This window comes from Haematobia irritans, chromosome 4 (genome assembly GCF_050003625.1).
Source record: "Haematobia irritans isolate KBUSLIRL chromosome 4, ASM5000362v1, whole genome shotgun sequence".
Classification (NCBI taxonomy): domain Eukaryota; kingdom Metazoa; phylum Arthropoda; class Insecta; order Diptera; family Muscidae; genus Haematobia; species Haematobia irritans.
Window position 1 is genome coordinate 110,248,574 of NC_134400.1, and position 15,970 is coordinate 110,264,543.

The following is a 15,970-nucleotide window of genomic DNA, read 5'->3' on the forward strand; positions in this document are numbered from 1 at the left end:
TCATCCTCATCGCTACCACAGACTCGTAAGTGACACTGCAACAATCGACAACTGTGATATTATTTTGCCCTCACTATTCGCATGAAAGTATTTTGCCATCACTATTGTTACAACCCAATAAACACAAACGTTTGAAAAATGCTAAATTTCAACAATTTTTCAAACATTTTTTCAAAGGATTAGGGTAATATTCAAGTTGAGAAATTGTTGAGAAAATCGCGTTCTCAACAAAAAACAGACGTTACCCTCAACAGTGAAATTCAACACATTAGCAATAATATCTCAAGTGTTATCCTCAAATTGAAATGCATCGCTACTCAATAATTTGCCAAACAATTTTCGATGCGAGTCAAATTCAAAATTAACATCGTTGCAAATACTTTTCAACCTAAATTTGTATGAATGGTATCCCCACTTCAAATTGAAAGTCAAAGCCAAAATTCTATGAATTTTGTATAATTTATTCATTTTCATCAAAATAAAATATATAATAATACACTACACTACATAATACACTACAATACCAATTGATTATTAAACATATCAACAAATAAGTAAAAAAAAAAAAAAACAAAAAACAAAACTTTAAATATCTTAAACATTATTAGTAAACACTTTTGCATTGATAATTCGATTTCCTTCCTTTTGGTGTCATAAACAGCATTAAAATTTATTAACATGCGGGCAATTTGAAATTAGGAACGTACTGGACCGCGTGTTAGAATTGATTTTCAGCAGAAGGAATTCACAAAACATCCATTTTAAACTGATACCCTGCCAACATTTTTTGAATTTGGGGACTCTTTTGAGAATCCCCACTACGTCGAAAACAATCATATACGCATTAGCGTAGCTAGACAATTTTCCTAGGGGGGGCTATAGCCCCCCTAGCTAAAAATTTATAGACTGAACTTATAGGTTCAATTAATGTTTTACTTCATAAAATTGAATAAAAAATTAGACATCAAAATAACTCGTCAATTAATTTATAATAAAGCAACTAAAAGTAGTTCCACACTTTTCCCAGCAAAATTGTGCGTTGTTCTAAAGGCACAACTTTAAAAGTACTTCCAAAAATGTCCTCAATTATTTTAACTACACAGGAAGTTTTTTTAATTGATTTTTTTCATATTTTAATGTGTAATTTTTTGTTTTTTTTTCAAATAGTTTAAAAAAAGAGTAAGAATAAATAAATTGGTACAAATTATTCAAATTTTGCCACAAAACTTCTAAATCCATTATAGAAAAATCGATATCAAAAATTTTTTAATTCACATTCAAAACACTGAATTCGGATCTCACCTTAAGAAGTGATGCAAATTCATTGCAACGGCTGTTGAAACGGTGGACATTTGTCCTATGACAAGCTCATATTACATTCATTGCTTCTCCGCCAATTTTGCACCACTTCTAGACCCCAAAAGAACATTTTCACTACTTTTTTGGCAACGCTTTTTTACAGCATCATTAAGATATTCATTTATGAAAGAATAGTTTTAATATCAATTACTATTTTTTAATTAAATTGACTAAACTAAATCAATAATAAGTTCAACCACAGTTTTATTTCATAAATATCTGACTTCAAACATTGCCATCGGCAACTGCTACCACAACCCAAGTAATTCGATTGTTCATGAAAGTCTTTAGCGGAACTTTGTGCGATTGTATAAACTTGTTTAATTTTCATAAACATTAAAAAAAAAAACTATTGACATTTATTGAAAAATGGAAAATCATAAATAGAGTTTCAAATTCTGGGGGGGCTAAAATTTTTCTGGGGGGGTCTAAGCCCCCTACCCAGAGGCCTTCCTACGCTTATGCATATACGACATCAAAAACTCGTCGGAAAAGCGCCGTCACTATTGAGAAGTTGTACCACGCCAAGTTACTACAAAAATGTTTCGCATGAGTGCAATTATTAGGTGCCTTTATAGATCAATTTAGAACGACGCCAATAAGGGACCCTCCAAACAATCAGAAAAAGTGCATTTTAAGATAGCTGTAAAAGAATCATTGTGGTCGAGTAAAACACGTTTGTTTAGATATTTATTAATTTGATTAAACATTTACAAATTCTTAAAAATATAACATTTATACCACTATCACATTACATTTAACATAATTTTTGGCATTAATGATGATGTTGATTTACAAGTAGCGAGTTACATGTTGCTGCGTCTATCAACCAGTGTTTTTATTCCATGGAGGCAGCGTGTCTGTAAAATATCTGAAAAACAATCACTTTATTCCATTTGGAAAATCACCAAATTGTTCACCAATATACCTTTCACATTTTTAAGCGTATAATCTATGTTTTCAGAACTTTATTTTCGTTTTTATTTAATTAAAATATAACAAGCTGGTTGCGCTTGGCGTTTCACAAAAAAGGCTTTTTTAACAGTAGGGATGGCAAATTACTTGCATGTACTTTTTGATGTACCTTTTCATGATGGTTGAAGTGACATTTACGAGTCTGTGGTAACGATGAGGTTGAAATGGAACTTTGAAATGCTGGCAGGGATAATAGCATATGAATTAAACTGACGATGTGATGCACATTTTCATCCAGAAGTTGTTGATTTCAACAATTTGTTGTTTTTACCAATTTTAATTGGTTGCACTTGTAATGTTTCTGGAAACGTTTTCTTGTCGATAAGCCACTCATTTTTCATTGGTCAGCTTCTTAATGTTTGCAAGAATGTAGCTTCCACAGATTTTAGAGAGATTTAAATTTAGTGACTTCTCTAAAGTGTTGATTTAATTTTTCATATTGACGTACCAATTATTATAAACTATTTGAAGCAGTTCCACTTAATTGTCCACCATTTTTTCATCGGTCAGCTTTTTAATGTTTTCAAGAACGTAGAATCCATAATTTTAGTTTTCTGCAAAGAGATATGCATTTAGTGACTTCCTTAAAGTTTTATTTTATTTTTTATTTTCACTTACCTATTTTTATAAACTCTTTGGTTATTTGTCTAAAATTTTCCATTTTTTTTATTTCTTGCAATTGACCACGAACTTCGTTGCACAAATAAGTATTGAAAACCACATGGTTTTTTCGTTGCATTTTAGGGTAGTGTTTTGTCAAAGTTTTCTCATATTATCTTCAACACCTTTTCAAAGATTTCGTCAACATTTTGGCAAATTGGAAGTAATTCACAAACAATTTGAAGATGTATTGAAGATGAGTTATTTCAAGTCAAGTTGAATTTATGTTGAAAATTATATTTATCATCAAACTGAAAAGTTGTTGCATTTGAAAAACGCTCATTCTGTGTTTATTGGGAAGAGCCATTTTATATTTTGTGAAACACCAAGCGCAACTGGCTTATTATAATTTTTTTCAATGAAAACGAAAATAAAGTGCTGAAAACATAGTTATTACGCTTAAAATTGTGAAAAGTAAATTGGTGAACAATTTTTGACTTTCCAAATGGAATAAAGTGATAGTTTTTCAAATATTTTTCCAGACACGCTGCCTCCATTGGGAATAAAAGTACTGGCTGATAGACGCTACAACATTTAACTTCCAACTTGTAACTCAACATCAATCTCTTATTAATGCATAAATATGTGTTAAATGTGATGTGATAGCCGTATAAATGTTATATTTATGAGAATTTATAAATGTTTCATAAAATTAATAAACATCTAAACAATCGTGTTTTACTTGACCACAATGATTCTTTTACAACTATCTTAAAATGCACTTTGTCTGATTGTTTGAAGGGGCTCTTATTGGCGTCCTTCTAAATGTATCCAGAAGGGCACCTAATAATTGCACTCATGCGATACTTTTTTGTAGTAACTTGGCGTGGTACAACTTCTCAATAGTGATGGTGCTTTTCCGAGGAGTTTTGGATATCGTATACGACGGTTTTTGACGTAGTGGAGTTTCTCAGAAGCGCCCCCAAATTCAAAAAATGTTGGCAGGGACGTTGTCTTTTACGAAATGTAGTTGAGGAACAATTAAATATCTTGAGAGAAATAGGCAATGCATTGAAAATGCGAGCAACGCGGGCAAAATAAGACTATTCCATTTGGAAAGTTAAAAATTGTTCACCAATATACCTTTTATAATTTTAAGCGAAATAACTATGTTTTAAGCGAAATAACTTTGTTTCATTATCGATTTTATTTAAATAAATTATAAGAAGCTAGTTGCGCTTGATGTTTCACAAAATATAAAATCGCTCTTGTAACAATAGTGATGGCAAAATACTTTCATGTAAATTTCATACTTTTTCATACGCTTCCCCCATCACAGTTGACGGTTGTTACAGTGTCACTTACAAGTCTATGGTAGCGATGAGGATGAAATGGAACTTTGAACTGCTGGCAGGGTTGTGTCCGTATCTACACTTGAGATTTGTAAAGAAATTTTAGTTGTAACGGAAAACGAACGATTTCGTTCGACAGAAATGCCACAGCTGATTGCCGTTTATAAATTCAGCTGTTTTAAGCATCTTAGATATAAGAAATTGGATGTATATATTGAGATTTCATGCCTTATGAGAACATCCTATGAATTCAAAGATAGTTCAAGCTCAAATATCGGACCTCTTATAGGAGCGCATTTATTACTTCATACCTATAGTAACATTGTCATGTACCATGCTTTTACAACTCTTTTGGTACGTTTTGAAGTACCCACCAACCCACTTAATCATCCCCGATTGACAATTGATTCATTTACCTCAGACAGAAAAATTATTGTTTTCCTTCTATACATCTGTTAATAAAATTGGCAAATACAATGAGTGCCGAACAAGTCAAGGAATCTAAAATGAACGAGAAAGTTGTGGCTGAGTTTCAACAGCTGCGTAACGAGCAAAGAAACCTGGTAAACAATTTGAATACACTGGAAATGGACATTAAAGAGCACAAGTAAGATTCCTTTCGAAATGTAAACATAACCTCAATTGTTATCGATCCTGGACCACTTTCCTTTTCAGAACTGTGATAGACACTCTAAAAACTGTAGACCCTGATCGCAAATGTTTCCGTCTCATTGGAGGAGTACTATGCGAGCGCACTGTGAAGGAAGTTTTACCTCAATTAATTGAAAACAAAGACTTCATAGAGAAAACTATTAAATTGGTTACAGAAGATTTGACCAAAAAAGGCCAACAGATAAACAAATTTAAAGAGGAACACAATATTAGAATAAGAGGTGAACAATTGGCAAGCGAAGCACCAAAATCAGATGAAAACAAAGCGGAAAATCGCAATGTATTAGTTTCCAACTGAATAAACGAACAATCAGGTCAAATATATCATCAACTCAACCGAGGGGATTCGTTAAAAAAAAATAATTTTATTGCGACTGGGAAAATGCCTGGATGTCTTCGTTTATGTTTTCTTTAATAAAATGTACAAACAATTTAGTAATGATACCACTAGTATAACTTTAGCGGACCAGTGGTAAATCTAACACATCGAGATCGAAGAAAAATGAACAATATATTTATACTTTAACTTGTATTTATTCCATTAATTTCCCTGCAATTGTCCCCGTTGGATTCGTATATAAGTTTGTCCACTAATGTGTTAACGTAATATAAGCTGATAATAAAACCAAAAAACATCCTTATTCTAGAAAACGGAACATTTCTTTATTCAATTTTTTCTTTATTGTGGGCATTAAATTAAGCAAACTTTTTTTTTATAATATTTCATTACAGCTTGGAGGGGAATGATCATTTTGAAATGGACAGCATCAAACACGAAAGCCTTAAAAATGATGTTGATACTACTTCGTATATACCCAATAAACACAAACGTTTGAAAAATACTAAAATGCAATAATTTTTCAAACATTTTTTCAAAGGATTAGGGTAATATTCAAGTTGAGAAATTGTTGAGAAAATCGCGTTCTCAACAAAAAACAGACATTACCCTCAACAGTAAAATTCAACACAATAGCAATAATCTCTCAATTGTAATCCTCAAATTGAAATGCATTGGTACTCAATAATTTCTCAAACAGTTTTCAATGTGAGACAAATTAAAAACTAATATTGCTGCGAATATTTTCTAACCACAATTTGCATGAAAGTCAATCCCAGTTCTTACTGAAAGTCAACACTAAATTTCTAGTGATTTTGTACATTTTATTAATTTTTTTCGTTAAAAATATAATAATATTAAAAATAACATTAACAATATAAAAAAATAATAATATGTTATAATACCAATCAAAACATAATTATCTTATTAAAGGTATTAATAACTAAAACTATCAATACAACTTTAAATAACTTAAACATTCTTCATGTATAATTTCCCCCATAATGTTGGTGTCACATAACTATTAATTAATTAATTATTAATTAATATGCTGACAATTTCAAATAATAACTATCGAGGAACTTGCTGGCCTGCGTGTTAGAATAGATTCCATCAAGAGGAATTCACAAAATATCAAACTGATGACGGAATGTAAATTTATGTTATGCACATTTTCATCCAGAAGTTCTTGATTTAGGAACTGTTGCACTTTGTTTTAATTGGTTGCACTTTGCAAGTTTTCTGGAATCTTTTCTTTGTTGTTTCCTTCATCATTTTTTCACCGGTCAACATCTTCCAAGAATATAACATCCAATGATTTTAGTTTTCTGCAAAACAATCGAGTTTTGTGATTTCCATTACGTTTTCATTTCACTTTTTATTTTGACTTACCAATTATAATTACCGTTTTGGATTAATTTCAGTTTTATGTCAATAAAAATAACTGACCACGTACTTCGTGGCACAAAATGTATTGAAAACCACAAAATTCCTCAAGAACGTTGGTGTCACAAAATTGTTGTAAAACTCATTAAAATTCAGGAAATTAGCAAGGAACTTGGTGACTAGAGAGTTAGAATAAATTTCCAGCAATTTCAATTCACAAAATATCAAATTAAACCGATGATGCGATGTAAATTAAACTATAGGCGTGATGCGAATTATCACCCAGTAGTTGATATGGAAAAGCATAAATACCAAGTTTAATTCATTGTACTTTGATTTATGGAAACTTTCTCTTTTCGATAAGCCACCATCATTTTTCATTGGTCAACCTCTTAATGTTTCCAAGAATGCAGCATCCAAATATTTTAGTTGTCTGCAAAGAGATTTGAGTTTAGTGACTTCCTTAAAGTTTTCATTTCGTGTTTTAGTTTTACTTACCAATTATTATAAGCAATTTCAATTGATTATTAAAAAATTTCCACATTTTTGTATTTCTTCCACGAACTTTGTTGTCCAAAGTAGTATTGAAAACCATGTGGTTTTTTCGTTGCATTTCAGGGTAGTGTTTTGTCAAAGTTTTCTCCAATTATCTTCAACACATTTTCAAAGTTTTCGTCAACATTTTGCCAAATTGGTTGTAATTCGCAAACAATTTGAAGATGAATTGAAGATGAGCTTTTTCAAGTCAAGTTGAATTTATGTTGAAAATGATATTTACCCTCAAACTGAAGAGGTGTTGCATTTGAAAAACGCTCATCCTGTGTTTATTGGGTAGTGACTGAAAAAACTTTGCAAGTTATTATTAAAGTTTTCTTCACTCACCACTATAATGCAGAGAAATATTAGGAACCCAGAACATTCTTAAATTTGACAGTTTCGCCAAATATCGAATAAAAAATGGAATATATATGTTCTTGGCTCATTCATCTATCGACGTCATATGTTGCAAAATTTAACAAGTTTTGTTAAATGTTTTCGTTCTTTCACTTATTTCAACAACGAAGCAGAAAGCGAAATTGAATAATTTTGTGAGAAGTAGTGTGAATAAGCATTTTCAAAAATTCACCTAAAATTCTCAGTAATGTCCCACAATTTGGTGATCATCAAGTTGATACTGTAATACATGAGGTGACATTATTTTGCTGTAAAAATGTTAAAGTGGTCAACATCATATACATAATGCAATCACATCATCCCATTTTATATTTGGACTCATTCATATTGTTAATGCCGTTGTTCCTTTAGGGTTATTACAATTTGGTATTTAGCATTGGCTTGCTTTTATTTTTATTAATTACAATTAACAACAATAATATTAATTATAAATTTATACAAAAAACGTTTTGAAATGGTTAAAATGCTTATTGCTCTTCTTTAATTTTTACGCATTTTGATGGATACTCCTTTACTCATATAAAACTGAATTGAGGATCGACATTTCAATGGTCCATGATGCAGAAAAATTCGTTAGATTTGTATTTCGTTGTTACCAGAAGGAAAAAATGAGGTAAAAAGGTAAATTCTAAGAAGATTTGTTGAAGGTAATCGGTAAAATATTTAAAATTTATTCTAACTCATATTATTAATTTTTACGCATTTTGATGGATACTCCTTTACTCATATAAAACTGAATTGATGATCGACATTTCAATGGTCCATGATGCAGAAAAATTCTTTAGATTTGTATGAAGGTAATCGGTAAAATATTTAAAATTTATTTTAACTCATATTATTATTATTATTAGTAGAAGTAGTTTCTTTTACTAAATTCTTCTTAGTTCAATTTGTGGACTAAAAACTCGCATTTGTGACCCAAAGGCGCCAAGGCTTCTCATCTTGGGTTAGCATGCCCGCCTTGCATACACAGGGTCGTGGGTTCAAACCCAGTTTCGACCAAAGACCAAAACGTTTTCAGCGGTGGATTATCCAACCTCAGTAATGCTGGTGACATTTCTGAGTGTTTCAAAGCTTCACTGCAATGTGGAACGCCTCTAACCTAACCTGAGGCTTCTCATCTTCCATGTTCATGTTAAATTCACTACCTAAACACGTGTAAAAGTTGATATGTAGGGTCACAGGGCAGTGTCTAAACTGCTAGCTAATATACATCCTCTTGGTTAATTCCTGGCGATTGTTAAACATTTTGTATAAGAAAATAAAAAATTTTAGATCATCGTTAAAAATGATATTCAATACTTTAAGGTGGGTACTATGTTCGGTTTTCGCACTGAAAACCAGCCTATTTTCACGTATACTTTTTTTGGATGAATTAAATACAAAAAATGTTACGCAATCAATGGGATAGAACCATTCAAGTTTTGACAAGATTATTTTGGAGATAGTTTCAAGTTTATTTATTTGTATAGTTTCACCTACAAAAGATTGCAATCGCATAAATACAGTTGATGTCTGCTGTTATATTTTTGTACTTCAGGGTCAAATGAACAACAATTTATAAAATTTTTAGGTTATACATTTTTCCCCAAACCATATTTAAGAACCAAAAGTAGTGTTTGGTATATTTTTGCAGTGTAATATGCTTACAAACTCCTAAATACGATCAACAAATATTTTGTTTGCTGTTATGCCTCAATTCGATAAATATTCAGATTTTTGGTCAAATACTATAGATATTCATAAAATATTATTTTAATTATGTTAGGATAGCTCCTAAGTTGACATTTTTATTTGTTTTAGCAAAAATAAAACATGTTTTAGTGTAATCGAGCTTCAAAAATAGCAGGAAATGTTTGCTATTTTAGCAAACAGTGACTGCTGTCCCTTTTTCAGCAGACTTTCTGCTGTTTTAGCAGACTTTTCTGCTGTCCCTACTAACAAATTTCTTTGGGTGTGTGATTCAAGATGATTAAACAAAATATTTAGGATATAGGTGGGTATTAAGTTCGAGTTTAGCCGCTAAAATCGCTAAAGTGAAAACTAAATCAGTAAGAAAAATGCATGAAATTATACATATTTGTTGCAAATTTTATTATAACTTGATGGGGAAAAGCCCAAAGCAAATTTTCACAAAGTTTGTGTTCCTTAAAATGGATTATTAAAGAAAAGTAATCGTGAAAAAATGACGATTTTAGCGGCTAAACTCGAACTTAATACCCACCTTAAAATTGTAATTTTTTCACGATTACTTTTCTTTAATAATCCATTTTAAGGAATACAAACTTTATCAACATTTGGTTTGGGCTTTTCCCCATCAAGTTATAATAAAATTTGCAACAAATATGGATAATTTCATGCATTTTTCTTACTGATATAGTTTTCACTTTAGCGATTTTAGCGGCTAAAGCTGAGTACTATGTTCAGTTTTCAAGCTGAAAACCAGCTTGTTTTCACGGTTACTTTTTTTAATTAACTAATTTAGAAATATAAAATTATTTGCAATCAATTCCTTGGATCTTTTCCATCCATTATTTGGCAATACTCGATCAAAATATAATCGTCTTCATAAATATATTTGTAGTTTTAACTTAGTGTTTTGGTGAAAAAACCGAACATAGTACTCACCTTAAAATCGAACTTAATACTCACCTTATCATAAAACGAAATAAGGATTAATAACATATATATATAAAAAGAAAAGCATAATAAAAATTAAAACGAAAATAATTTAAAAATAAAAATTGCGATAAAAAAATTGAACATAATAAAATGTAATGGAAACATAGCGAAAAAATAAAATAAGAAAATAAATTGTGTTATTCGGCGTTTAAACAATGCTTAAAAAGAGCTGTTTTGAACTGAATTGCGTTGCTTAGGTTTTGTATTTGTGCAGAAAGAGAGTTATAAAAGTCCAATTGGCATCATGTGCTTTTACACTTCTTCTTTAAAAGATTTGGTGGAAAACTGAACATTTTAAGGCCGGTACTCTGTTCGGTTTTCGCGTTGAAACTCCATACAAAATTAAAAAATGCGAAAAACTAGCGAAATTTTTCCATTTGTGGTACTTTGTTTTTTTCGAGTTGAAAAACTGACGTTTATAGCATGGCGCCATTTGCAATGTGAATTAAGAAATAATTTATTTAGTAAAACTATTTTTGTGGGTTTATAACACAAACACGGATTATATTTTTGTTCCGAAACTATGCAAAGGATCATAGGAGCAGCAGATCAATCGCCCAATGAAAATAAAATGTTAATTTTGTAATAACAAACAGCAACCACCAACTTAATTCAATATCGCTCCCTGTAAAATAGCGCTCCTAGTTACCTAAATAAACACCGCTTTCTATGTGCGAAATAATGGTTTCTATAAAAATTTTTCTCAAGAATGAACATAGTACCGGCCTTTACCCAGCTTTAAAGGGCGGTACAATGTTCGCTTTTCGCGTTGCTGTATTAAAATAGATAATTTAGCTTAATTGATACGCATTGTTTTTTCCATCCAGATTTGGTCATGATTTCATAAGAAAATAATAGTTTTCATTTTCTGCAGCGAAATCCCATACGGAAAGAAGCCTGTTTTGAGTATAGGTGGGTTCGGTTTTCGATTTGAAAATCACTTTATTTTCGCGATTACTTTTCCTGAAATAATCAAAGTTATAAATGAAAACATTTAAAATCTAGTATCTCTCTAGAGGAACAAGAAACTGTACATTAGAAGAACTGTACATCATATTTCATAAAAACATCCTTGCAATCATTATGAAAATAAGCATAAAGTAAAATGTCCCGTTGTTTATAAAGGTTTACTCAGTCTACCCGTCTATCGGAATGTCGGTTTACAGAAATATGACAGTCATAAATTAAAAAGTTTGATCTTCAATTTAACAATTGGGAGACCGTTATAATTGAGCTAGAACTCTCGACTATGTATGTCTCACAAGGCAACTACTACTACTAGGTACCATAGTCATTCGCATTACACTTCAAATATCAACTTTAACTAGGCAGTCGATGGACCTAGCTGCAGTTCGATGTAGACTAGAATTGACTAAGCTGCGCTTTAGTTTTGCGGGACCTACCGAGTATAACCTTTTACCACCTCATTTAAAAAGTGATCAATGTTTATCAACTTTTAAGATTAATCTAAAGACATTCTTGTTGAGCAACGTGGAAATAGTTTTAACATAAATATGAAATTATTAATCAATTTGTGATATTTAACATAGATATAAATTAAATTAGTTGCTATAAAAAAAAAACTAGATTTCAACAGTCATTTGCCATATAAAACCCTCTATTATATATAAAATATTGCAAAGAGAATTTGCCGGGAGTTCCCGCACTTCATTCCCGGGAAAGCGGGAGCGAAAAATAGCAAATTCCCGGGATACCGTTCCCCCTGCGAACATTCACCTTATCATGTGACAATGCCTTTTTTGTCATAATACGCATCAGATTAGGTAGTACCTTCAAATAACATACGATCAGCTGATGGTGTTGGTACTTTTAACAGACACACTTGGTACGTTTGAGGAAATCGCACAACACATCTGGGGGACTGCATTATTTTAGTCATTCCTTTCACATCACTCTGTCCACGTTTTCGGAAATTTGTAGGCCGGGGTTCTGCAGTCTTTTTGTTTTTATTAATTCCAGCAACAATAAAAATGAGTGACCTATCACTTGAGCAGAAGAAATCGTTGATAACCCGCAATCTTCAAGAAGTCTTGGGTGAAGATAAACTAAATGCTATCCTAAAGGAAAGGGATTTGAAAATTTACTGGGGCACGGCCACTACAGGTCAACCGCATGTGGCTTATTTTGTACCTATGTCAAAGATTGCTGATTTCCTAAAGGCTGGATGCGAAGTAAGTGTTCCAGAGATGTGTAATAGAATTTGTGTATTCGTGGCAATTAAATTTTGTTGCGGGTTTTCTAGGTCACAATTCTTTTTGCCGACCTGCATGCTTATTTGGATAACATGAAAGCACCATGGTCCTTGCTACAATTGCGTACACAATACTATGAGGCAGTAATCAAAGCAATGTTATCATCCATTGGTGTTCCATTGGATAAATTAAAGTTTGTTAAGGGTACGGAGTATCAGTTGTCGAGAGAATACACTCTAGATGTTTACAAACTCTCGTCGGTGGTCACACAGCATGATGCCAAGAAAGCTGGAGCTGAGGTCGTCAAACAAGTGGAATATCCACTGTTATCCGGCCTCCTCTATCCCGGTCTACAGGCTTTGGACGAAGAATATCTTAAAGTTGATGCCCAGTTTGGTGGCGTGGATCAAAGGAAAATCTTTACCTTCTCAGAAAAATATTTACCTCAATTAGGCTATGAAAAACGTATACATTTTATGAATCCTATGGTGCCCGGTTTGGCTGGTGGTAAAATGTCTTCATCGGAACAAGACTCCAAAATCGATCTACTTGATTCTCCGGCAAATGTAAAAAAGAAGCTGAAGAAAGCTTTCTGTGAACCAGGCAATGTAGCCGATAATGGTCTATTGTCTTTTGTGAAACATGTTTTGTTCTCACTGTTCAAGGAGGGCGAAGGTTTTGAAATTAATAGGGCTGAAGAGAATGGTGGCGACATGACATTTAACAACTATGTCGATTTGGAGCAATATTTTGCTGAAAGTAAACTTCATCCTGGAGATCTTAAGGCAGCTGTGGAAAAATATATCAATAAGTTGCTGGAACCCATTCGTAAGGAATTCGAAAAACCTGAATTGCAGTAAGTACAATATACAATTCGTAATTGAATATAGAGTTAAAAGCGTAACAAAATTTCGATTATGAGGGGAATTAAGATAAAGTCATAGCAAGATTTGGTCAAGAAAAGACAATAATCTAGTTTTTTTATCTTACTTTTGTTACCCCAAGATGTTTCGGGTAACAAAATTCTTTTTGTTACCCCAAAGTTCAACTAGTTGAATTAAGACATTTGTCAATATCGAATTATTGTGCTTGCAATATCCACTAATCGACTTTTCGAATGCGTTAAGAATAAATCTGAAATGTATGTGGTCTTATTAATACCTACTCGAGCTTGAAAAATCATTCATTTATTATTCCTACAAAAAAAGTTCGACAAAAATCAAAGAAAAACTATTACCTTCTAATTTTTGTTCTTAAAATACTATGATGTGAAAAATCGACTTTTCGACTATAAAAAATACTTTTCCACAATTAAAAAACTAAATCATGACTTTTTGAAAATTTCAAATTTTTGAAAGCCAAACAAAGTCCAAAAAACTTTATTGTGTTCGCAAAATTCACTAGTCGATTAGTCAAGTTGATCAAAAAATCGACTTTTGACGCAAAATGGAAAAAATGGAAAGAACGATCTTGTTTTGAAAAATTATATATCTGTTTCTATGACTTAAAATGATGGTATTACATAGAGTAAATAGCCCTTATGTTCATTTTCCTAATCATTTCTCATTTCCTAATCACATCTTGTTATTTATCCTTTACATTTACATTTCTCACAGCAAGTTGGACGCAAATCTCGCCCACAATATCCTATTATTATAGCACTAACTTCATATTAATGCTATAAAAATCTAAAATTAATATGACCTTGTTATATACCTACTAATTTTTTGTTCTCATAGCACAAATGTGAAAAATCGACTTTTCAATTATAAAATAATTTTTCCAAAATCTAAAAAATCAGAAAAATTGAATTTTTTAAATTGGGAAAAGTCGACAGCCCGAATTTGATTTTATGTTCAAGAGTGGAAAAATCGATTTTTTGAAGTATTTACCACATACCTCAAATCAAATAAATTAGAGCGGATTACATTCATGTTCTCATCAAATAAATAAGCTCATCACACAGATGCTTGCGAAATCTTTGACTTATATTTGTCTTTCCTTTCTCTTAATCAGAAAGCTTTGTGCCGCCGCTTATCCCCCACCTGCTAAAACAAAAGGTGCCGTTGCTGCTAATGCAGCTGCTCCCGAAGAAGATGGGCCACATCGTTTGGACATTCGTGTGGGAAAGGTTGTTGAGGTTCAACGTCATCCTGATGCCGATACACTGTATGTCTTAAAAATCGATTTGGCTGAAGCCCAACCACGTACTATAATTAGTGGTCTGGTTAAATTTGTGACTATCGAAGAGCTCGATCAACGATTAGTGGCCGTTTTATGTAACCTCAAACCATCCAAAATGCGTGGCATTCTTTCAGAAGGAATGGTTCTGTGTACTTCGAAGTAAGTTCAGATACTTTTCATGGTATGACATTATGAAATAATATTAACATTTTCTGGTATTTTAGCGAGGATCATACGGTCGTTGAACCCATTATAGTTCCAGCTTCTGCCGTACCAGGTAGTCGTCTTGCATTTGAAGGCTACAGTGGTCAACCGGATGAACAACTGAATCCAAAGAAGAAAGTTTGGGAAAAATTATCTGTGGATCTTAAGACGAACAGTGAGGGTGTGGCCGTATGGAAAGATAACTTCTTACTTACACCCGAAGGAGAAAAATTAACTAGCAAATTGGCTAATTGTTGCATTAAATAAGCTATATTGTTTTTGACAAAGGCATTTAATTTATTTAATTTATTTTTTTACTCATTTACTTGTATGCTAAAATGTTATATGGCCTATGCTAACCGAAAAGTAAATAAAACTACTGCCGCAAAGGAAGTATAGATATATATAGAGTTTGAATTGGTGACCTAAATATCATCGTCCGATTATTAAATTTGTTTCATAAAAAAGGAAAATATACATAATTGTAGTTATAAAATACATAGATTAAAATGGGAAATTAAACAAAATTGGCGATTATTATAATTGTAGTATATTGGAGAAGGTAAAATGATAATGCTTTAAGTTTTTGCACTGTTACCGTTATGCCACTTTAGTGACAAATTTTGCCACTCTTTTTGGGCGGAGCTAAATGAAAATGGCCGTTTTAAATATTTGTTCCACCTTTGCTACTTTTTTAATTAATTCATTCTACTACTTGTTAAATAATTCCTTCTTCAGTACCATAGTTTTCGTATATTTTGATCCCGGATCCCTTTAAATATAAGGATGTAATCCAACTAATGCGCACGTTTACTTCTCGAACAATATCCTCATCAAGCGGACAATTTTGATTGTTGGGTTTATTTAGATCTAATTTGAAAAAAAACGTGTCTTTATAATCTCATAGAATAAACTTGCAAAATTCATTTAACAAGTTAAACCCTAAAATTTAAGGGAGCCACCGTGGTGCAATGGTTAGCATGCCCGCCTTACATACACAAGGTCGTGGCTTCGACCGAATACCAAAAAATTTTTCAGCGGTGGATTATCCC

General features: G+C 32.0%; 2 protein-coding genes and 2 long non-coding RNA genes across 4 annotated transcripts; 2 read left to right on the plus strand and 2 right to left on the minus strand.

Moving 5' to 3' along the window:
• Positions 1-2,036: 2,036 nt before the first annotated feature.
• On the minus strand, positions 2,037-2,491 carry LOC142232731 (uncharacterized). The gene is made up of 2 exons (XR_012721184.1): positions 2,288-2,491; positions 2,037-2,230 (listed from the first exon to the last, which is right to left on the minus strand). It is a non-coding gene; the product is annotated as an uncharacterized LOC142232731 (long non-coding RNA).
• A 2,189-nt stretch (positions 2,492-4,680) lies between these two features.
• Pfdn2 (prefoldin 2) lies at positions 4,681-5,614 on the plus strand. The gene is made up of 2 exons (XM_075305740.1): positions 4,681-4,893; positions 4,962-5,614. The coding sequence occupies exons 1-2, from the start codon at positions 4,763-4,765 to the stop codon at positions 5,254-5,256; spliced, it is 426 nt and encodes a 141-aa protein (XP_075161855.1). The 5' UTR covers positions 4,681-4,762; the 3' UTR covers positions 5,257-5,614.
• Positions 5,615-6,147: 533 nt separating this feature from the next.
• Positions 6,148-7,514, minus strand: LOC142234147 (uncharacterized). Its single transcript, XR_012721574.1, has 3 exons — positions 7,180-7,514; positions 6,688-7,114; positions 6,148-6,623 (listed from the first exon to the last, which is right to left on the minus strand). It is a non-coding gene; the product is annotated as an uncharacterized LOC142234147 (long non-coding RNA).
• Positions 7,515-12,176: 4,662 nt separating this feature from the next.
• On the plus strand, positions 12,177-15,320 carry TyrRS (Tyrosyl-tRNA synthetase). Its single transcript, XM_075304590.1, has 4 exons — positions 12,177-12,509; positions 12,581-13,386; positions 14,547-14,873; positions 14,939-15,320. The coding sequence occupies exons 1-4, from the start codon at positions 12,309-12,311 to the stop codon at positions 15,183-15,185; spliced, it is 1,581 nt and encodes a 526-aa protein (XP_075160705.1). The 5' UTR covers positions 12,177-12,308; the 3' UTR covers positions 15,186-15,320.
• The last annotated feature ends 650 nt before the right edge of the window (positions 15,321-15,970 follow it).